Source organism: Falco biarmicus, chromosome 8, assembly GCF_023638135.1.
Source record: "Falco biarmicus isolate bFalBia1 chromosome 8, bFalBia1.pri, whole genome shotgun sequence".
Classification (NCBI taxonomy): Eukaryota; Metazoa; Chordata; class Aves; order Falconiformes; family Falconidae; genus Falco; species Falco biarmicus.
The window spans coordinates 26,311,467-26,334,320 of NC_079295.1; the positions used below are offsets into that span (position 1 = coordinate 26,311,467).

A 22,854-nucleotide genomic window follows, 5' to 3' on the forward strand; every position below is an offset into this window, starting at 1 on the left:
ATGTACACCCCCTACCCCAAGTTAGCAAGTGCTGCATGATACAGCCACACCCCACAGCATGGCCCCAGCTGACAAAGCAGGGATGCTCAGGGCAGGGCATCCATGAGAGCATCCCCACGTGGTAGTCTGAGGCCAGGTGAAATCAGCACCACCCTAATGTCCCATCTCAGGAAAGCCAACACCGTGCAGCCAGGGAGGGTCAGACTTTCCTCCCTGGCCACTGCCTGAGCCCTCACAAGCTGCTGAAACAGACCCCTGAAGTGATGTGTCCCCTGCCCCACCATCGCTCCCCTTCACTGCACTGCCATGGCATAGTGAGGAGCTGTGCTGCTCCCGCCCAACCCAAGCCGCCCCTCCACAGCCTGGCACACTGCCAGCTGCCCTGTGCACTGCCACCGCATCAGGCTTCCCAGCCCAGCTGCAACAGCCTGGCAGCCCCTGAGGAACCAGAGCTGCAGGGCCAGGCGCAGTCCAGCCTTGTGGGGGACACCGGGAGCCACCAGCTGACCAGGACCCCGTTTTGTGGCTGGCAAGATGCAGCCCAGCCCTGCCCAGCCTCTGCTTGATGCCCCCCCACACAGTGCAGCGGTGGGGCTGAACCCCATACCCCAGCACACTCAGGGTGGCAGGGGGAGTCAGGTCCTGGTAACTCAACGCACCATGCGTGAAGCGCCCAAAGCGACGCGAGTGGCCAGTCTTCTGCAAAGGAAAAGAGAAGAGAGCGTTACCCATGGCATGGCGCCACGCGCCTGCTCACGCACGGACGCACACTGCTGGCACGGCACACCCGCACGCACACACCCCATCATCACAGCACATGCGGCACCGCTCACACCCACAATCGCTCACACACACACACACTGGCACAGCAGACATGGTACCGCTCACACCCTCCCACTGGCAGGGCACTCCTGGCACCGCTCACACGCACACTCACACACACATCCATCCCCCGGCTGCACACCCACAGGGTACCCACAGGCACACACCCCCGCGCATGCAGAAATGGATGGGTGTAGGTGGACACGTGTAGCACATGCCCAGCCATGCACACACACCTCTGTGTGCACACACCACTCCCCTTGGTGATGGCACTGTGCATCCCAGCCCCACACCACTGCCCGTGCTGTGGGGTGACACTGTGCACCCCACCCCTGCGCTGCAGCCCACGCCCAGGGAGCAACAGCCCTGGGCAGCCCTGCTGCCCTGGCATCCCTGTCTGCAGCCAGCGCTGCCTGCAGCAAGGTCTTTGCCTGGGTGGGTGCCCAAATGCTCCGTAGACCCTTTGAAGCCACCGCCCGCGCCAGCATGGGGACTGGGCCAGCAAAGTGCCTTCCAGACGCTGGCCCAGACACCATCATGGGCACCGGCCCAGCACGGGGACAGCATCCCCCATCCCTGCTGGAGGCCGTGCCAGTTGCAAAAGACACTGCCCGGCACAAGCGGCATGGGACTGGCCCACCTGTGCGGGGCTGGAGGCATGGGGGCTGCACTCACTCGCGCCGTCTGGGCAGGCAGGCAGGATGCAGCACGGGGCAGAGGCGCACGGAGCTCCCTGCCAGCTTGGCTGCCCTCTGCGCTGCAACCCAGGGCTGAGCCCTCGCTTGCCAAGGGAGGGACCAGCTGGGGGCAACCCAGCTGCCAGGCCTGGCGTGCACCGATGCCATCTCCCAGGAAAGCAGAGGGATGGGGTGATCTCCAAGGCAGGCAAGAGCAGAGATGCGATGTGCAGGCAGGCAGGGTTGGGCTGCCAGGGCTGAGAATCCTTCCCAGCCAGTCTGGGCAACAGGGTCTCCCCAGGACACTGACACCCCATGCCCTGTCTCCCCAGCGTGAAGCCCAGGGCTGGACACTCAGCTTTCTTGAAGCCCTCTGTTCTGCCATCCCCTCCTGCCTGCCCCCCGCATCCAAGCAGGGTCATGGACAGCCAGCCCCCTGGGACAGCCAGCCAAGCATGGCCAGTAGTCAGTTGCCCTTGGAAGGGCAGCAGGCTCATTTTCTGTGCCTCAAAGCTGCTGCAACTGCAGCGGCAGCCCCTGCCGCTGGGCAGCACCTGGGGACTCCCAGCAGCCCCCTGCCTGCATATGGTGCTGACCAGAGGGCAGTAACTGCACGAGACACATTTGTATTCAGTCTGAGCCAGGCTTCACCTCCCCTCCTCGCTGACTGTGCTGGTTCTGGCTGGCAGCCCGACTTCCAGGCCAGGGAAATAGATGAGTGATTAACTGCACCATCGGCGGATAATTCCCCCATTAAAAAATGAAAATGCAATTGAGTGCCATTATCGGGTGCTCTTGTGGCTTCCCCAGGGACCGGCGCCATCAGCTCCCCATCAAATATGGTGATTACACCCAGTAGGCCTGGGCTGGGCACCATCACCCAGAGCTACAGGGTGGCCGAGCCCACTCCCCTCTACCCTGCAACAGGTCACTGTGGGATCGGGGCACCCCGCAGCCTGGACCCCCCTTGGGCACAGCACCCAGGAAAAGGGGTGGAGGAGCCCCAGGAGCCCACTCTGTGCCTACCCAGCCCGGGCTGGGGAAAAGGGCTATCTGGGATCCCCACAGGGCAGCTGGGTGACACCTGGTGCTGCCTCCTTCCCATACCTGGTGCAGATCCACCTGCTCGGGCTGGGGTCTTGCCCTAGCTCTGGGATGGGGCATACTTGACCATGGCTATGGGGCCAAGGGGAGTCAGGGGAAGAAGGGTCTCCTGGGACCATGGAGCACAGCCCTGGCAGCCTGCCACCACCTGACATGTGGAGCCCAGCACCACACAGGACTGGTGCCACTGGTCTGAGACAGGCAGACAGGGAGCGGGGATGGAGTGAGGTGGGGAGGTAGCAGGTGGCTTGCCTGGTGCAAAGGGACAGCCACTGTGGGTGTCCTGACCCTCCCATGCTCGACCAGCGCAGCAGGACCCTGCCCCACCATATGGGCGCGCGGGGCTTGCAGCCCCCAAGGGCAGATGGGGCAGCCAGGCAGTGCAACCCACCCTGCCCTGAAGGGACCCCCACCATGCGTGGCTCCTGGCATCCTTGGAGACCTGTGTCTCCCGGGGCGCCCCACACCCCTGGGAAGGGGCTGCGGGTGACAGCCCCTCCCTGGTCCCTGCTGGGCCACCAGGCTGGGTGACAGCAGGGAGGCTATGTGCCATGCTGGGTGGAGTGGTGGGGTGGGCTTGCACGCCGCAGGGGTGGGGGCTTCCTGGAAGGATGGCCCCCATCCTCCACCCGTCGCCGAGGCCAAGTGACGTCCTTGTCCCCTGCTCGGCGGCGGAGCGTGCGGCGGGGCCCGCGGAGCAGCCTCGCCTGTGCCAGGCATGCTCCTGACGCGGAGGGGATGACGCATGCAAAGCCTCGTCTCCAGCTCCGTGACCACCGGCAGCGGAGCTGGGGGGAGCCATGAAGCAGCCTCCATTTGCTGCCCCGGCTCCGGAGGGCAGAGAGGGGAGAGGGTGGCACGGGGAAAAGCCCCCGGCGGGGGTCTCAGGCCGGCTGCCGGCACAGGCAGTGCTGAACACCTGCCCTCTGCTCCTCCGGCGCGGTCTGGCGAGGACAGGCAGGCAGCTGGCGGCTCTGCAAGCGGGGCTGGAGCCGGCGGTGGGCGAAGCCCCGGGAAGCCCCGAGCGGCGGCGGCAGAGCCGGAGGGGCAAACCCCCCCCTCCCCAACCCACCCATGCGCTCCCGTTCCCGGCGCTGCCCCCTCCGCCCGGCGCCCGCCGGCGCGGCAGCCCGGAGCCTTTACCTGGAAACGCTTCTTCACCCAGATCTTCTTCATGCTTCTGCAGAGCCCCGCTGGCCCGGTCACAGCGGCTCAGGCCCGGCGGGACGCCAGCCTGCTCCCGGCGGGGTCCCCGCTGTCAGCACGCCGCGGGGAAAAGCGATGCTCCGAGCATCCTCCACCGCCGGCAGCTGGGGACGGTGGAGGGAGAGGAAGGGGCTCGCCAGGTTGGGCTCTCGGGAGGGCTGGAGCTGTGATCGTGAAGCATCACTGGAGTGCTCCTCCCTCCATCCTTCCCCCGCCTGCCTCCGCCTCCGCCTCCCCGCCAGCCCTGGCACACAGTGACAGCAGCGGGGGACAGGCAGGGCACAGGTGGCAGGGGGCGCGGGCAGCCGCGGGGCCGGGGGTGGTGGTGGTGGAGCGGCTGGGGTGGGAACACGTCCTCCCCCCGCTGGCTTTAGCTCCACGGCACCCGGGGGTCCGCGCCCCCGGCTCAGCAATACAGCTGTACCACTGTCCCCTACCACGGGTCCCTCCTGCCCCACCGCCGGGGGCAGGGGCTGTTCTTCTCTCCGGTGCTCAGTACCACAGGGCACATCCCACCACCGCAGCTCCCACCCGCACCCCGACGGGGACATGAATAACACACCGCACCGCTCCAGCGCTGCACACAGCTGCCCTCCACACGCTGCCCCCGAAGGGCCCCCAAACGGGGCAGCTCCACTGCCACAGCTGCCACAACCCTGCACACAGCAGCACAGCCGCAGCGTGCCATGGCACTGCCCAGCCGAGATCCAGGCTCACCAGCACTGCCAGCCTCCCATCAGTCCCCTGCGTCCTCCAGCCAGCGGCAATGCATAAGGGTCCCGTTAGCAAGACAGGGTGTGGGTCCCAGCACTGCTGACCTGCCTGCACATGAACGAGAGCTAATACAGGCACAGTCCTTCACAGCCGCCCCCTGCCACAGCACGAGCCCCCCTGCACACCACATAGCCTCTCCTCGCAAACCACACAGCCTTCAGCCCCAGGCACCCAGTGCACCCTGCCCCCCATGTGCCTCAGGACCCACACAGGATGACAGGGCTGGACTGCTGAGCCCTGGGCTACCATCACTGCTTTGTGTCTGGCAGGGATGCAAGCTTGACCCGGAGAGGTAGGCCGTTGTCCTTCTCCACACTGCATGACAGACATGAAACCTCCCCTTGTGCTGAGGTGATGATGCATGGCACAGCTCAGGGCATGGCTGGGTGCCTGGGATGGGGTCGGAATGGGGCTCCTGGGGTGTGGGCAGAAGCTGTCAGTGGGGGCCCCCGGTGGGGCTGGTCAGGGCCATTAAGACCTGTTAAAGCTCCTGGGGTGCAGACGTGGCCTTGGCATGCCTTCCCCTGCTGAGGGTCCCCAACCCTGATGACCTGTCCCCGTTCTCTGGGAGATGCCACAAATAAGACAGAGGGGCCGTCCCAGCCCACAGCCTCACCGGGGTTGTTCCTGTCTGCTGTGCCCCTGACAGCTCTCAGTGCCCTGTGTCACCAGCTCACCAAGCCATTGAGCCCTGTAACATGCATCGTTCCCCTTCCCAGGCTCCTGGAGAGGCTGCCAAGTTCCCAGCCCCACCAGCTGTCCAGCTATCCCCTCCCACTACAGAGCATCCATGGGGATGCTGCTGGAGGCCTCCCCCACCCAGCGCTTGTCCCCATGATGCTCACCTGTCCCCTGGGGAGCCGGCCACCCCATGCAGGGCTACACACAGGCACCACACTCCCCACAACGCTTGGCAGCTCCAGCAGCTTTTCTCTGCTTCTCCTCCCATCCTGACTCCCAATGTGAGGCTTTTCATGGCTCCATAATAACTTGCAAATTACCCAGTACAAAAGGAGCTGTTTATACAACATTTCTGACAGTCCCACAATTCAAGTGATGTTGCGGGGTTTCCGTGGAGACCCCACACGTCAGGCAAGTCCCACGTATGCCAGAGCTGGCACTAAGGGAATCTCTTGTCAGAGCCAGAGGACTCTGCTGGGCCCCCCAGCCCTGGGTGGTGACAAAGGTGGGTGCCCCTGAGCCAGAGCTGGGTAAAGGGGCAGGCTGTGGAGCTCATCGGCCAGGTTCCCTGCACCTAGAGTCTCCCTGCCAGGTGCTCTCACCCAGGCTGTGCATGCCTGCGGTCCTGCCACAGACCTGCACAGCCTGTGCCTTTTTTTCCACACTCAAGTGGGATAAAAGCCTGGTCAGGGGTGCCAGGGAGGAGCACCAAGGCTGGGGCTTGGTACACAGCGGTTCTGGGGCAAGGGTGCTGCCATCACAGCACCTTCAGGGACAGCCCCAGGGCTGGCCACAGGGAGGAACCATATATGCCCAGCCAAATTGCAGTCGTTCGGGTATCCTTTGACTGCCACATCTGCTGCCCCATTGGCTATGGCTTCTGCCTGGCCAGGCACACAGCTCTTCCCTGCGACTGTGGGTCTACTGCTCGGCCATCCCTCAGCAAAAGCCCCAGGGGTGGCTCAGGGCTGCCCCAGAGATGCTGCACTGCTGGGAGCAGCTGGGTCACCTCCAAGGGACTGTCTGCTTTGGGGCCCAAGTGTCCTCTCCAGAGGCAGCAGCACCTGCAAATCCCCCCACAATGCCAAAGCCAGAGTCCTTGCAGAAGGTGTCCAGTGGGAGGTGATAGCAGCCTGTGCCCAGGGCAGCCCCTCTGCCCTCCCCAGCCTGGGGGCAGCCCTGGCACTGCCCTGCTCTTCTGCAGGACAAGGACACAGGGCAGGGGATGGGGAACAGCATGGATGTGGCAAGGACAAGGGGCAGAGCCAGAGCAGGTGGCCTCCTTGCCACCAGCTCCAGCTTTGCTTGCTGGATGCACACTGGCCCTGAGCAAAATAGATAGCAAACACCTGCTCAAAATGCAGCATTAATTATGCTGCTTAGAGAGCTGCAGCTCCCCACGCCTTGCTGGGCCTCCCCGGCAGCTCTGCATGGATGCTGCCCCTGCATCGCAGCACTGGCTGGGCACCAGCCACCCAGTCCCAGCCATCAGCCCCCTTGTCTCGGTGCTTGAATAATTGATGGCAGCGGGTGCATGCAGCCGTCTCAGGTAGGAGGAGGTCTGGGCATGAATCTTTCATGTGTTTGTGCCTCCTGGAGCTGCTGGGGATCGTCTGCAGGAGATGGGGCTGTGCTGGGAGCCTGGAGAGGTGGGAGCTCTCCCCAACCCGGTCCCCAGGGGTAAATAAACACAGCAGAATGCCCCACATCACAGGGCAGGGCAGCACTGCTGCAGCTTTCCCGTCCTGGGGAAGAAGCGATGCTCTGCTGGGACCCCTTTCCCATAGGGTTAGGGACATCCCAGGTGCCCTCCCTTTGCCGCCACTAGAAGGATGCCCAAGCACATGGTGCCCACTGCAGGTAGAGGATGCGGGGATGAAGGACAGCAATGTGACCTTGGCTTTGGATGCCTAGGCACAAAGCAGGATGGCAGGAGGCACTTTGTCCCTGACCTGCCAGCCCTGCTGCTGGCATCCCCCCTGCCTGGGGCTGAGGGGCTGCATGCAGAAGCTGGGGGAGGAAGCAGGCAAGAGTGCAGGCAGCAGGGTGGAAGCAGCTGGCCCCCTCTCAGTGCCACTGTGCCAGGGCAAAAGCTGGCAACCTGGTGTTGGGAGGCTGGAGCGGCACAGGGAGCACCAAGCAGACCCAGGAGAAGGAAGAGGCTGCCACCCCACCACACAGCCCCAAGCGGCAGTGCTATATTTACCCAACTGCAAGCCCAGGTCTCGGCCTCTTGCCTGTAACACAAGCCCTACAGCCCGCCAGAATCGAGGGGACGGCACATTCCTCAGCAAAAATAACACCCCGGCAGCGGGCGAGAGGGCAGGGGTGGAGGTGACTGACTGGACAGCTGCACCTGCTGCTCCGCTCACTGGGAAGCAGTCATCCTGGTCTGCAGCACCCCAGGGACGGGGACCCAGCATGTGTGGCCACTGTGCCAGCCCCCAGGTGGCTGCAGACAGAGCTCGGAGCCCAGGGAACAAGCCCAGCCCCAGAACACGTGCCTGTGCTTGGGGGCTTCGGGCACCTCGAGGGCCAGGTCCAGCAGGGGCACCAGCTGAGACCAGCACCTGGGGTGACACAGGCCAAGAAGCCCTACAGAAGCAGCCCCTCTGCTGGCACAGCCGGGAATGGTGCCCACCCCATGGCAGGGCATGGCAGCCTGGGCTGGAGCCTTGCTGCATCCCGGGCTCCTCCAAGATGCTGCTGTGCCCCGGGGCTGCGAAGACAGCCAGGGACAGCAAGGGGAAGCTGAAGCAGCCCCAGAGGGTCCCAAAGGAGGGAGGAGATAGCAAAAGGAGGCCTTAAGCCCCATGTGGTCCCTGAGCAGGACTGGCAGGGGCTCCAGAGGGAAGGGGCAGTTGGGATTAAATGTAGGCATGGCCCTGTAAGGTAACAGACCAAAATTAGGCACCAAGATAAATGGTCAGAGGTACTGAGCCCTGCAGGGACAGTTAGTGCAGCCATCCCCACTGGGGTGCCACTGCTATCGCCACGCAGCACTAGCCACAAAAGCATGGCCACACTGCCCCACTGTACCTCAGGGCTGGACAGGAAGGGGCCGTGCAGGGCTGCCATGCCCAGGCAGCTCCTGCCCCCTTCCCTGCCCCCAAATCCAGACGGGTGCAGGCTGTTCCCTGGGCAGAGGAAAGACTCCAAGACGGTTTGATTGCTGACTGCAGGTGGAGGCGAGTGAAGCAAGACCCTGTACTGGGAGCCCAAGATGGACACATCCAACCTTGAAACAAGAGGCAGCCCTGGTGGGGAGGATCAGGCAGAGTTGGCATGGCAAGGGAGGGCTGGGCTCGGCTCTAAAAGGAGATTAGCTTGGGTTCTTAAGAGGTGATTTAATCCGGTTTACAGGGGAAAAAAATCAGGAGATGCAGCTGAGAGGTGATACGGGCTTTAGCAAGCCTGGAGGCAGTGGAGACACAGTGCGGACCAGGGCTGACTAGAAGGGTCTGCAGGGTCCCTGGATGGAACTGGGAAGCCCCTGGACCAGCCTGGTGCTGGCGTGATAAGGGCCAACACACCCTAACTGTGCCCATAGAGCCAAGGCACGAGGGAAAACCTGCAGCAGGAGAGGGGCAGAGTGATGGGACACAGCGGGGATAGTGTGACTTGGTAGGGATGGTGTGCACCTGGGAACCCCTGTGCCCAGCTGCCTGGCCAGCCCCACACATGCGCTCCCTATACCAGGCACTGACGCACTCAGGGGACCTGGGAGAAGAGCAGGAGAAAATCATTAGTGGGGTGGAGCGACAGATTCAGGGCAAGGGATTAGAGGAGCTAAATCGGGCTTGTGTGAGCAAGGGGGAATGCTGAGCTGGTGCAGGAGGAGCTGCTGGTGCTGAGCGTGGAGCTGGGCAGCACAGAGCCCCCCCAGCCCACCAGCAGTGACCTGAGCCACCTTGGGCAAAGCCAGCATTGGTCCCACAGAGCACTGCAGCCTGGCCTGTTCACCAGGAACAGAAGGTGGAGGACTGGGCTCTGTGCCCCCTGGAGACCCTGACCTAGTGGAGGCAAACAGAGCAAGGGCACCCCAACACCTCCAGACTTGGGGGGCCAGGACTCTGAACCCAAAGAAATGCCTCATCCTGCCTGGGGACCTTGCATACACACCCCTTGCCCCATAACTGGCCAATGGCCCAGCTCAGGGCCCCCCAGGGCACAAGGATGGTGTGCCCCTGCCCAGCACAGCCACCAGCGGAACTTCCAGAGTCCCCTGAGAGCTGAGTCTTGTCAGGGCATGTGGGGAGCCCCTGAGCAGCCAGAACCTCCATGCCGGAGACAGGTGAGCCTCGGCACACATCCTGGCAGGGTGTCAGGGCGGGCGGGTGCAGAGCAGTGGCACAGCTCCTCCATTTCACGCAATGACCCACCCCACCGCTTGGCTGCTGGCATGGAGAAAATGGCCTTGGGGTAACAACACGCTAACTACCAGCACCCTACAGCAGGGCCAGACAACGCAGCTGGACCCCCCACCACATCCCATCACCTCCACACCAGCACCGCTCTCCAGCATCCAACAGGACATGGTGCTCCCTGGGCACTGCCACAGCATACCACACCACGGAGACCCTTCTGCTCCAGGGCAAGCACAAAGCCGCACTGGGGGCTGCCATAATCTTCACCCAGCCTGGAGCTTTCATGGCTCCAGAGGCATCTCTGCCCTGGGGCTGTCTTTTTGGGCAGCTGTTTGCTCAATGGCAGTGCATCCACGGGCTGCTCACCTCACTGGGAGGAGCACCTGGGGCAGGGCAATATTCACCCTGCACCTTAGGCAATCCTGGCTGCTCTGTCCTTCCCTCAGCTGCTCCAGAAAGGCGGTGGTGAGGGCCGGTGGCTGGGAATTGGGAACAGGGATGAGTGCGTCAGCACAACGGGAACAGGCACCTTGGGAAATCAGGTGGTGCCGCACCACTGGGCAGAGGCAGGGGGGCCCAGGCCAACAGTGCCATGGAGAGATGCAGCTACACAGCTGAATGGGAGAACAGGGTGACACACACACACCTCCTGGGACAGGCTGCTCCTGCCCCTGGGGCAGTGCATGTCTCCCACTCTTTCTGCATACACAGCACAATGCATCTAAGTACAGAGTGCCACGGTCCCCAAAGATGCGATGCACAGTGACCCTGCACGGACCCACCACGAGGCAGACTTCTGCATTTCTCTACTCCCTGCCCCCACACCAGGCCCATAAGCAGCATGTACAACTTCCTCCATCCTCTGAACACCATGCTTCTGCAGCCTCCCAGCTCACACACAGCAACTCCTCCTTTTCCTGCATTGCTCCCCTTCAGCACAACCAAGGCTCCTTCTGCCCCCACCACTGCTCCCTAGTCACCACTCAAGATGCAGCATCTCCAGCACACCTCCGGTGCTGCAAAGCCCCAGGTGCAGCTACTTCCTCAGACCCTCCAGGCTCAGCACCCTCACTCCCTGCCCTCACTGTCCCCACACAGGCACCACAGCTCATGTCTCAGTGCAATGCCACTGGCCAGTGCCACATGCTCCCAAACACCCAGGTCTGCAATACCCTGGGGAGGTAGCATCCATCCTGGGGCAGAGGTGGCTGAGCCCCAAACCTGCCTGGCCCCCTGTGCAGGATGAGGCCCACCCATGCAAGGGCCTGCAGCAGCCCCCATGCACTCCCTGTGCGCCCAAGGAGCCAGGGATGAGGAGCTGGGCAGTGGGTGTTGCTAGGGGGCTCTGGGTACCAGGAAAAGCTGCATCCACCCCTGTCAATTAAAATCAGGCCCCACCCACTGCAGGACATAGGCTCCACCCACTTTAACCCCCTGCAGTGTTAAGCTCCTGCCCCTTCGCCCCAGTCCAGTGCAACCCCAGTGCCTGGTACGGCTGCGATGGTGATGCTATGGGCGGCTCTGTCATGCACAGGAGTGGCACATGCAGGGGCATTGGGGGGTACCGAGGTACAGTGTGGGTGGCTGCAGAAGGTGGCACCATCAGTGCCACACACCTGAGCCACATCTCTCTCCTGCTCTCTCTCTCTCTCCTCCTGCCCCAAGCAGGCTTGGCATCACATGCTCCTGACACCTCCGTGCCTGGCCCTGGCACCCTGCCCGGCCTGGCAGTGGACACTGCAGCCACATGCTAGCTCCAGGCCAGAGAGCTGCCCCAGTGCTGCCGGCACTGGCACTGGGCACCCCAGCCTGCAGCGCAGTGGGCACAATGAAGACCAGCCCTGGACGCCCCCAGGCATGCACTGTGGCCAGAGCCTGCAAAGCGCTGCTGCCACCCTTGACAAACCTGTGCTCAGGGCCGCACCAGCGGCTACACCACTCTTACCTTCCATGTCAATGATGGCCAGCACGGCACTGGTCATGGCCTCTCCCCGCTCGTTCTCAGCGATGCAAGTGTACACACCAGCATCCTCCTTCTTGCTGTCCCGGATCCAGAGGGTGCCGTACTCCTCCCCACGTGGGGCCAGCAGCTCATTGTTTCGGTACCAGCGGAGGCTGGGCCGGGGGTTGCCCACCGCCACCACCCGCAGCCGGATGTCGCAGCCGGTGCCGATAGCTGCATTCTTCAGCTTCCGCACAAAACACGGTGCTGCCAGGCGAGCCGGGCCCTCCTCGGGCACCCCAGGGTCCGCCGTGACCTTGGCGCGCTTCGGCGGGATGCCGGGGCTTGGTGGGGCCACCCGAGGCTCCCCACTGGCCCTACCCGTGCCACCACGTCCCTGCGCTCGGTGCATGGTCTGCAGCTCCCCTGCCCACGCCCGTGACCCCCACCACCCCAAGCTGGCACCACCGTGCCCCTCTTCTCCCCCTGCCTGCAGCCCGGGGGTGCTGGGTGCCTGCCAGGGGTCCCGGGGCAGGTGTGGCCCCCCGGCCCAGGTGCCGTCTGGTTCACTGCTTCCCCCCCACCGGCTGCAGCCCCGAAGGTCGCAGCGCCGTGGGCAAGCAAGGGCCTATTTTTAGGCTGGGGCTCGGCTTGTCACTCGCTGAGCCACCACTCACCGAGTGCCCGGTGCAGTGCGGCACCCACACCCCATGCTCTGCTGCAACCCCGAGCCTGCCCAGCACCTCGGCACCTGCTTCTCCACCGGCCTGGGTGTGAGTCCTGCGGATGCTGGCCACTCGCTGAGCTGTCCCGGTGCTGGGGCCGTGGCGTCCCCCCCCCTCACCCGTCCCGTCCCGCGCAGCCCCCGGTGAGCTGCGCTCCCTCTGCTCCCTCTCTCCAAGTGGCAGCTGCCTCTGATATGTCACATTCCTTGGCTGGGCTCCCCCTCTCGCACCCGCCGCCCCGGCCCTGCAGCCCAGCTCCTCTTGCAAAGATAGAAAAGGGGCCAGAGCCTTTCCATATTAGCAGTGAGGCTTGGGGGGGGGGTGGGAAGGACCCAGCCTTCCTCCCCGCTTTGCCTTCTCCAGCAGTGTCACCAGACTGGGACAGAGAGACCCTGGTGGCATGTGAAGGGAAAGGACACCTTCAAGCTTCCTGCAATGAGAGACCCCAGGCAGGAGCCAGCCCCACGTGTCCCCTTTGCCGCATCCCCAGCAGGCAGCAGAGGGGGGATTGCTGCATCGCTGCTCACCCCACATCCACCCTACCAGGAGGCTGCAAACACAGTGAAACCCCATTTCTCTCACTGAGTCCCTGCCTCGCTGCCCTGGACAGCGTGGGTCCCAGCCAGCTCCCCATTCAGGCCCTGCTTGGAGCAGGAGCACCCCGCTTTTGGATTTGGGGTGTCTCACGATTGCTCCCACTTGCTGCGCTCCAGGCAGCAATAAAGCAGGGACTGCCTTTGCCGTGTGCTGCCTCGCTTCCCCCGGGCAAGGCAGGGCTCCTCCAGCTCCCAGTGTGATGGCACACGTCTGGGCACCTGGCCCCAGCCGCCCTCGCTGGGGGCTGTAAATCCAAGTGAGCAGGATGTGAGCGACATGGCACACTGCTTTCCAGCTGCAGACCAGCCCCACTGGCTTTGGCACACTACCAGGCCAAGGCGCCGGCATCGGTGAAGCATCACCGGCAAGGAGAAGGTGCCAGGATCCCCCCAGGTTGAGCGGCTGGAGCACACCAGAGCTGCTGCCCTGCTAGACCTGCAGCCCAGCTGCAGAGCAACTGAGCAAGCACGGGGGTCTCTGGGCTGGAGAAGCCCGCGAGAGGCTTGGGGGGCTCTCCGCTGCCGGCACTGCCCTGCGGGCAAAGGGCTGCTGTGTCCCCTGCCTGTCCCCCCAGCCCCAGGGGCGCAGCCCTGCCACCGCCAGCCTGGGCCCGGCAGGGAGGGAGGTGTCGCCTCTCCCCGGGGCAGACCTGACAACCGTCCTCGATGTCACAGGGCCACCTGCTGGAGACAGTCCTTGAAATCCAACACCCCCCTGGCCCAGGCCGGCCCCGTAGCCAAAACTGGGGTTCGCCACGCTGGCCTCTCCATCAGGGACCCCCCGGACCCCTCCCCGCTGCTGGCAGCAGCACCTGCCTTGTCCCTAAAACGCCACCTGCTGCCAAGCCCTCTGCTCTCCCAGGGCTCTGCTGCACCAAGTGGGGTGCAGACCCTCTGACACCTCCCAGGGCAGAGCAGCCCTGAATCTCTCCCCCCCGTGGGATGCTTGACCCCGGGCTCCCCTGCTGCATTCCCCCATCGCTGGGCTGAAGGAGCTGAAGCCAAGGACCCCACACCCTGGCCATGGGGAGGGGGGCACGTGTGTTGGCGGGGAGAGGGCACAGGGTGTAGGATAAGGCTGGAGTTTCAGCCTGAGGTGGGGGCAGGCTTGGAGTGGTGGGGCTGATGTCCATGGGATACTGGGGTGGAGAAAGATTTGAGATAAGGGGGGCTCTGCTTGCAGGTCGGTGGCAATGGGGGCGTGCTTGGAGAGGTCCCGGGCAAGTGTGGGTCTGGGGCAGGGCTGGCCTGGGTGAGGGCAGAAACAAGGTGGCTGTGGGGCTGAGAGCCACCAGACCAAGGTGTGAGGCCCAGGGTGTATGGGGGAGACACAAGGGACAGTCACACCAGAGCCCCTCCAAAGCTGCTCAGGGCTTGGCTGGCACTGTCCCCAGTCCTAGCAGGGCTCCCTGACACAGCGCAACTGGAAAATCCACCACCACAGGCAGCAAAATGCTCTGGGGCACCTTCAGTGTGAGGGTCACACATGTTTTGGGGGGACCAGCAGCCTAGGGAAGAAACAGCTCAGGAGGATGCTGACCCTGCATCCACCCCAGCCCAGCCTTGGGGGCCCATGCGATGCCCCCCCGCGTGCCACCTCTCCGCCACCCCATCCCATCCCTGCCCCAGAGATGCACTGGGAGAAAGGAGTGATGCTCCGCTGTTTATTTCAGCCGCCTGAAGAGTCACGTAGATGCAGTGGGGTGGGGGTGCAGTGGGGCGAGGGATGGGGGTGCCTGCCCTGGCCCCCGGGCCTCTCTCTGGCTCCTCTCCTTCTCTCCCCGCTCTCTCCCACTCTCTCACTCCTCCTCTCTCCTGTGTCCACCTACGGGTACCCTCTCGGCTCATGAGCTTGGCCCCACACAGCCTCCTGCTGCTGGGCAAAGGGAGAGCTGGGTGCTGCCCTCCTCTGCCCCACGGGGCTGCCTCTTGGGCCAGGGGGAGCACAGGGCCCCAGACCCCTGGGCCGGTGGGGACACAGGTTGGGAGCACCCTGGCTCCGACCTGGGCAGAGAACAGGGGGCTCAGCCCAGAACCCGCTTGTCCCCAGCACCACCACCACCACCATGCACCCAGAAAAGTGCCAGCTCCAGGGAGGCCAGTGGTGCCGGCATGGGGGGGACGGGACCCCGCTCCTGTGGGATGAACCCAGAGCCCTTGCCCAGTGCATGGAGGAGGCTGCAGGGGGATCCAGAACCCGCTGCTGGGACCGTCCGGCTCTCTGGGGAGCTGGCCCAGGCCACCACCTGCTCCCCCCAGCCCCTCCTGTCTGTCCCCTCCCTCCCTCCTGCCGCCCCCGCCCCCCTGGCCCGGGCCTGATCCTGATGCTGGCACTGCGGCTGCGAAGCTGCGAAAGCAGAGCAAGCCTTCTGAAGCCAAAGGAGAAAGCCCGGGGGGTGCAGGGGGCCTGGAGGCACCTGCATAGGGGTAGCCCTCAGGCAGTGCTGGGGAGCGCCGGGGGGCGAGGTGGGGAGCAGGAGGGGGGCTTGGCGGCGGGACGGAGGCAGGGACAGAAGGTGCCAGTGGGCTGCTGGAGCAGCCTCCTCTACAGCACTTCATGCTGCTGCTGGGTTGCCTCGCTCACCACCTGCCGGGAGAGAGGCACCGTGAGACGCCATGCCGTGCCAGCACTGGAGTCCCTGAGCACGGGGACAGGTGCTGTGCCCGGCCCCCCCACCCCCCCACCCCCCTCCCACCTTGGTGCCACCCTGTGCTCACCTCTCCATCACGGGTTTCGATGGTTTTGATCATCACGGTCTTTTTGGTGTGCACCTCGGAGCCACGCTGCTCTGGGCTGGTCTCTGCGGGCAGGAGGACATAGGAGATAGGACCACAGGGATGTGGCATGGGGCACAGCAGTGGGGCTGGGGCCACTGGTGGGCTTCAGGAGCCCTGGCTTAACTCCCCCTCAGCTCATGGCAACACCCAACTGAGTGCTCCCACAGCAGGGGCTCAGCGTGGCACCCATGGGTGCCCTGCTAGCCTAGCTGCAGCCCCCCAGGAGGGAGATTTGCCCCCACACTGGGGACCCCTGGGGACTCATCGCAAGTCCCCCTCTTCATGGGGCAATACTGACCTCGGAAATTGAGTGCAGAGGCAAAGGTCTGGTGCATGGGGATGCTGATCCTGCGGGAACAAGGAGGGGAGAGCTCAGTGCCAGCCAGACCCAGCCCTTGGGCAGCTGCTCACTGAAGTGGGAGCCCCAAAAAACAGCTGACCCTGCTAGTCCCCCCACCTTGTCCTGCCCCACTGCTGCTCACCGGTTCTCCTCGCCCTCCAGCAGCTTGCGGTATGTGGCGATCTCCACATCCAGGGCCATCTTGACGTTGAGCAGGTCCTGGTACTCACGCAGGTGCCGAGCCATCTCGTCCTTCAGGTGCCGGATCTCCTCCTCCAGCCGGGCAATGGTGTCCTGGTACCCTCCAGCCTCCCCTGCAAAGCGCTCCTCCATCTCCCGCATCTGGCGCATCAGCGAGTCGTTCTGGGGGCACAGGGGGGGTCAGTAATGGGGGAGACCCAGAGGGACCAGGAGTCACCTGTGGTGGGAGCTGGAAATGCTGCAGGGGTCCTAGGGGAGACCCGTGGTCAGGCCTGGACTGGGTCCAGCTGATATGGGACCGTGGTGGGTAGCTGTCACCCTTTGTCTGCCCAGCGCTGCACAGTAGGGTCTGGCAGGGGCAAGCTGGGCAACCCCAGAACCCTCTGCCCAGGTGCCCAGGCTTGCCAGCAAAGCCATCCTACCCCAGCAGGAGGGCATGGAGAGGTGCAGAAGCACCAGAGGGCTGCCCAGGGGTGGCACTGCCACACTGGTGGCTGCTGGCTGGCTCCTGTGACCATGACTGTGCCAAAATGGGACTGTTGTGCCCTGTTTGTTTGCAGCCACCTTCCCAGCCTGCAACCAGACACCCTGAACCCTGTGCCCGCCTGCCTGGAGCCTCCAAGGCTGGGGAACCTTTTGCAATCTGCGCCTTGACCCTGGGGCTCTGCCAAAACATCTCACAGAGGCACAGGCTTCCACTGGGAGAGGCGCAGCCCAAATCTTGGGTACAAGTCACCCCATGGCAGCAACTCAGATTGCTGGGAAGAGCCCCCCACCCCAGAGATGTCCCAGAGCATCCCTGGAGCAGCAGGTCCCTGCAGGGAAGCTGGTCATCTCCCCACCACTGCCCGCAGCTCACCGTGCCCTTGAGGGCATCAATCTCACAGGTGTAGGACTGGATCTGGTGCCGGTACTCCAGCATCTCCTGTTTTGCCTGTCGCAGCGCGTCATTGTTCTTGTTGGCTGCCTGTGTCAGATCAGAGACCTGTGGAGAGACCAGGGTCAGTGGGCATGGCCACTGGGAAGGCTGGGACCTGCTGTGCCAGGGCCAGCCCAGAGCCCGCTGCCTCCCACACCTTGGACTTGTACCACTCCTCAGCCTCCGCGATGTTCTTGGCAGCGATGCTCTCATACTGAGCACGGATGTCCCGCAGTGCGGCCGTCAGGTCGGGCTTGGAGATGTCCATCTCCACTTGGATGTGCTGCTCCTGCAACTGAGCCTGCAGCTCCCGGATTTCCTGGGGGGACAAGGTGACACCTCAGGGCACCCACTCTGTCCCTCATCCCCATTGGGTGCCTCCAGGAAAGGGGGACACCCCTGACCTACCTCCTCATGCACCTTCTTGAGGAAGGCAATCTCCTCCTGCAGGGACTCGATGCGTCTTTCCAGGTCAATGCGTGCCAGCGTGGCTGCGTCCACGTCCTGGGGGGACACAGAGTGAGAGGTAGCAGAGGGTGGTGCAGGTGAGCACCAGGGAAGGAAGGTGTAAAGCTGTGCCCAGGCCCATGCCCTGGTGCTGGGGCCAGGCTGCCAGGGGGGAGATGGGGGTGGGAGGGCAGTGGAGGCCCTGTGCCACCCTGGAGGGACAGGTACTCACAGCTCTGAAAGCAGCCAGGTTGTTCTCAGCCTCCTCCTTCAGCTGGATCTCCTCTTGCAGCCTGCAAAGAGGGGAGGTTAGGGAGGTCCAGAGGAAGCCCTATCCCCCAGCGGCGATGTCCCCCTGAGCTGTCCCTGAGCCCAGCATGGTCCGGTGAGAAGACAGCGGATTGTCCTGCAGTCCCAGCAGGCGGCGGGAGGGCTGGCAAGAGGCCAGGGGCTCTTCCTCCCATTCCCTATTATAGTCAACGCTGGAGAGAGCACAAAGGCATGAGGTCAGCTCGGTGCCACGTGCGCTGCCCCGGCCCTTATAGGGGAGAGTGGCCGGCAGCCGGGGGCAACAGGGTGCAGGATCCAGCTTGGGGGGTCTGAGGGATGGCCACCGGCTGAGCCATCGTGGGGAGAGCAGGAGGACAGACAGCTCTTAGTGGTGCTGTGGGATGGGGTGTGGAGTGGGGACCACTGGGGTGTGAGCCCAAGGTCAGGGCTGGGGAGCCAGGCTGTGCCACAGGAGGGGGCAGTGCGGGTCGGGAGGAAGGCAGCAGGGAGGAGGCAGAGGTGCCCAGGCAGTGCTGGCACACGGGGTGGCAGGAACCCAACACCCGTTTGTTCTGGGCCCTGCTGCTCCCCTGACATTGAGGGGTCCTCCTTGCCGCCACCCCCAGCTTCCCAGCATCAGGGGCTCTGCCCCGCCAGGATCCCAAGTGCTGGCTGTCTGGGGCAGAGGCTGGGGTTGCAGGGGGAGGCAGCAGGTGGTGTCACCCCCAGGAGATGGGGACTCTGTGTTCCTGGGGCACAGGGGCCAGGAGAGAAGGTGCAGACCAGCATCAAAACAAGCAGCTTCCCCTGAGCATCTGTCCCTGATGCCGGGTGCCCCCATGCTGGTCAGTCCCTGGGGGGTCACTCAGCCTGGCCGCCCTTGTGGCTATTACCCCCTGGCCCCAGCCCCCTCCCCAGCACCAGCAAGGCCCACAGCATCCTTGGGGAGTCCCTGTTGCTCCTGGGGCACCATGGACACCCACGGCAGGCCTGTGGAAGTGTGGCCGCTTCCTCCTCCCCCTCCTTCACATGGGGAGCTGGTGGCCCCCAGGGCCATCCTCCCCCCTGCTTCGCCCTGCCTGGCTGGCTCTGTCCATCTGTCTGTCCCACAGGGCTCAGCTCACCCATGGGCTTGGCAGCCCTCCCTGGTGTGAGCAGGGATGGGGACCCTGGGGAGGGGGAACTCTGATCCCCCAGCTCTCAAGATCCCATGGCATCACAGCCTGGCCTCAGCCCCACTGCAAGACGGTATGGAGGACACCCCTGCTGCCAGAGCCAGCCTGCCCGTTGGGTGCTGCCTGGGCACCTGGCGAGGGCTGGCAGCACCATCCGGACTGCCCTGCTGAGATGCCCAGGCTGTGGGCACTTCCCTCGCACTGCCGCATGCTGCTGGGTCAGCTCCCCACCGCCTGCCCCATGCCCTGTGTCGGGGAGCACCCAGCACTGGTGCAGCAGGTCGCAGGTGCCCTTCTCCCTCCCAAAACTCACAGCCACCAGGTCAGGACCTGGCAACCTGCAAAGTGCCCTGCACATGGGTGCAGCCAGCAAGAAGCACGGCTGGGGTGCTCTCTCACCCTAGGGGATGGGACGAGGGGGACAGAGTAGTAAGGCCATAATCGGCTCCGAGTGTGGGGTACAAGGATGGCAGTGAGCACCTGAGGGGCTGCCAGAGGGAGCTCTGCAACCACCTACCCTAGAAATGGAGATGCATGGATAAATGCCCACAGGGACATGCCAGGGCCCCCTACTTACTTCTGCCTGAGCTTCTGCAGGTCATCAAGCAGGTTGTCACGCTCAACTTCAACACGGGCCCGCTGGCTGGTGAGCAGGTCCACCTGGTGCCGGAGTTCCCGCAGCTCCTCCTCGTACATCTCAGCCACGCGGGTGGGCTCCTTGCCCCGCAGGCGGTTCACCTCAGCCATCATCATGGCATTCTGCTGCTCCAAGAAGCGCACCTTCTCGATGTAGTTGGCGAAGCGGTCATTGAGCTCCTGCAGCTCCACCTTCTCGTTGGTGCGGGTCTGGAGGAACTCCTGGTTCATGGCATCGGCCAGGCTGAAGTCCAGCAGCTCACCGGCACCTTGGTAGGTGCTTTGGTAGGAGCGGAGGGGTGTCACGCGGGTGGTGCGGAAGCTGGACAGGCTGGGGACAGCGGAGGTGCGGGACACCTGGTAGACGCGGGAGGTGACAGAGCTGCCGCTGCTGCCCTTGCCCCCAAAGGAGGCACGGGAGAAGACCGGGGAGGCACCGCCGAAGGTGCGGCGGTAGGAAGAGACCCGCTGGCTGGAGGAGTAGGACTGGCTCATGGTGACGGCGTGGGGCGGCGAGGCCGGAGCAGGGAGCAGGCAGCGGGGCTGGCGAGCGGCCGGCAGCTCGGCGAGGCTCGAGGCTCGGGAGGGGACCCGCGCCGCCGCTATTTGTATCCTGCTGACATCACCCGCTCCTCCTGCTGCCGGGCAGCTGGGGGATGCTGCTGCAGGGGGGACAGCCGCCAGCCCCCGCCCACTGCCCCTCACCTGCCCACCCCAGGCAGATGACGACGATGCCCGTCGACTCCCGGGCACTCCCAGACTCTACCAGTGTATCAGCCACCCCTCGACCCCCACTGCACTGCCCCAGCCCTGGGGGTGCTAGGGGAGGAAGTGGGGCAGGCTGGTGGTGAGCTCCCCACCCCCACCACCCCCCCGTCGGGGTGCAGTGCCACCTGGGGGTGCCCAGACAAACAGACGACGGCCTGGGCTGGCATGAGGGGGGAAAGAAAGGGACTCAGCCCTTCACACTGTTACTTTGAGCCCCTTGAGCCAGACCCTATGCCCAGTAGTCACAGTCCCCAAACTGGCCTTGAACACCCCAAAATGCTCCTGATGATGCCCTGACCCACCCCATAGCAAGCACACCAGGCTCAGTTCTCCATATGGTGCCAGACTCCAGCCCCCACCCCCAGACGGGGGGGGGGGGCAAGGGAGAGCCCTGGGGAGTGAGGGATGTGGTAGGACCCCTGCCCTGAGTGCCCTTGTGCTGACCCACCACCCAAACCCCTCTTTCTGATACGGGGAGCTGGGTGCCAGCCTGGGGCTGGGTGCTTTCGGGGTGCTGCTGAGTGACCCCTAACAGGTGCTGGGGCCCAGCAACCGGTGAGGGTGACATCACACCCCCCTACCCCCCCCACCCCGGGTCCTCCACATTCCCGAAGCAGCAGGCACCCAACCAAAATAGCCTCCCGAGCTCATATGCATGGGACATAGGTATTTATAGCCGGGGGAGGCAACCTGTTAACCCTTCTTGCGCCAGGTGTGTGGAGGGTATGGCTGGATAGGGATTCTGCCTGGAGCAGCCCCAGTCCCTCTCTGGTCCCCATCACCCCAAGAACAGGACAAGGTCCCCAGATCATCCTGGGGTGCTGCAAGCTCTGCCCAGTCTCCTCAGCCTCTGCCTTGGCCTGTCAGTATTTTGGGGATCAGAAATCCCAGCCCAATTCCCCAAATCTTCCCAGAATGAGGAATACCCTAGTTTACCCCAGGACCCCCACCAAAGCTTCCCACCTCCTGCACGGGCAGTGGGCTATGGCAGGGACCCCTGAGGCCATGCACAAACCCATGCCAGCCAAAGAAGACATCCTGAGGGAGGGGGGCTGTGCTGGGAGAACCCCTCGGGGGTTGCCCCTCGCATGGGCAGCACCACCTCCTCCCCAGGCCCACTGGCACACCTGGTGACCGCCAGCCCTACAAGCTGGGCTGTTTTGGCTGACATCAGCCTGGCACAGCCCCAGCACCTCTGTCCCTGGAAGCTATGGCAGAGGGGACTGCCACGTGCCACTGGGCACAGGATGACTCAGCAGCCGGAGCAACGCTGAGTCCTGCATGGACCCGCACCTCCTGGCCCTCTGGCTGCAAAGTAGATGCCAGGGCTCACCCACGGCAGCATCAGCATGACAAAGGCTTGGGCTTGGTCACAGCAGCATCCTCAACTGCCCCGGTTCTGGGTGGCACTCCTGGCTGCTGCCTGCCTGCTCCCTCCCACCTGGGGGGCCAGCAAAGGTCTGGGCCCCACAGCCACGCAGCTCAATGCCTTGCACCCCTTCTGTCCCCCCAAACCCCCCATCCCTGGAGCGCCTCCCGCCTGCCTAGTGGCAGCGTAATGTGGCAGCTTCGCAGAGGGTGCACGCTGCCTGGTGGAGCCTGCCTTTAAAAGGGAAGGTATTTCCAGATGGGGTTGTTTCATCCCAGCAAAGGGGGGAGGATGGAAGGAAGGAGGGTTTGAGGCCGAGGGGGGAGAAGATGGAAAAAAAGACTGCATCCTTGCTCCTCCTGGCCCTGCTCCCAGCATGCCCTGTCATCCTTAAGCCCCACACATGTGCCCTGCCTGCCCTGTGAGGGCCAGCAGGGTGGCGTGCCAGGCCTTGGCTGGGGTGCAGAGGGGCAGGTGGGTGCCCACACCAGCACAGGGTACCCCAGGGCTGTGTGCCAGCATAGTGGCAGCTCTACTGTTCAGCTGTCCCTTCCCGTGACCCCATCCCTCTGCCCTGCTGACTAGGGGGGTGGGAAGGATGACCCCCCCAGGGGTGGTGTGTCCAGTGGTGCTTGACAACTCTGGCCTGGTGCTTCAGGTAGGATGATGCAGACCCCACTCTGGAGAGCCCTTGTCCCTATCCTCACCCCACAGAGCAGGGAGGTGCAGAGTTGGGGTGCCCCATGGAGGGGAAATGCACTCTTGGGCACTGCTGCTAGGAGGGAAGCAGCAAAGAGCGGTTAACCAGGAGCATCCTCCTGACCCTACTCTAGGACAAACTGAAGTGGCTCTTCCACAGCTGCCGTGACAGCCTTCTGGGATGGCTCTGTGCAGGCAGGGGCCCCACGGCTTGCAGAGTGTGGACAAATGCCTTGGAATTTCCGCAGCCTCTTAGGAAAGCCCCATCTGCGTGTGGAGTTTGGCAGCACAGGAAGCAGGGGACAAGGAGCAGGAACCAGGAACCCTGCCTGAGTCCCATCCCAGGGACGCAGCCCCA

General features: G+C 64.1%; 2 protein-coding genes across 2 annotated transcripts in view; both read right to left on the bottom strand.

Annotated features, from left to right (window-relative positions):
* Positions 1 to 11,985, bottom strand: part of SPEG (striated muscle enriched protein kinase) — a 37,997-nt gene extending 26,012 nt beyond the window's left edge. Inside the window, exons 1-4 of the mRNA XM_056349118.1 lie at positions 11,577 to 11,985; positions 9,998 to 10,110; positions 3,747 to 3,858; positions 660 to 699 (exon numbers count right to left, since the gene is read on the bottom strand). Of these exons, the coding sequence (XP_056205093.1) occupies positions 660 to 699; positions 3,747 to 3,858; positions 9,998 to 10,110; positions 11,577 to 11,985 (674 nt within the window). The remainder of the gene's footprint in view (positions 1 to 659; positions 700 to 3,746; positions 3,859 to 9,997; positions 10,111 to 11,576) is intronic.
* A 2,559-nt stretch (positions 11,986 to 14,544) lies between these two features.
* DES (desmin) lies at positions 14,545 to 20,249 on the bottom strand. The gene is made up of 9 exons (XM_056350201.1): positions 19,602 to 20,249; positions 17,812 to 17,872; positions 17,541 to 17,636; positions 17,290 to 17,451; positions 17,073 to 17,198; positions 16,155 to 16,375; positions 15,971 to 16,020; positions 15,613 to 15,695; positions 14,545 to 15,481 (listed from the first exon to the last, which is right to left on the bottom strand). The coding sequence occupies exons 1-9, from the start codon at positions 20,153 to 20,155 to the stop codon at positions 15,440 to 15,442; spliced, it is 1,395 nt and encodes a 464-aa protein (XP_056206176.1). The 5' UTR covers positions 20,156 to 20,249; the 3' UTR covers positions 14,545 to 15,439.
* Positions 20,250 to 22,854: the final 2,605 nt, after the last annotated feature.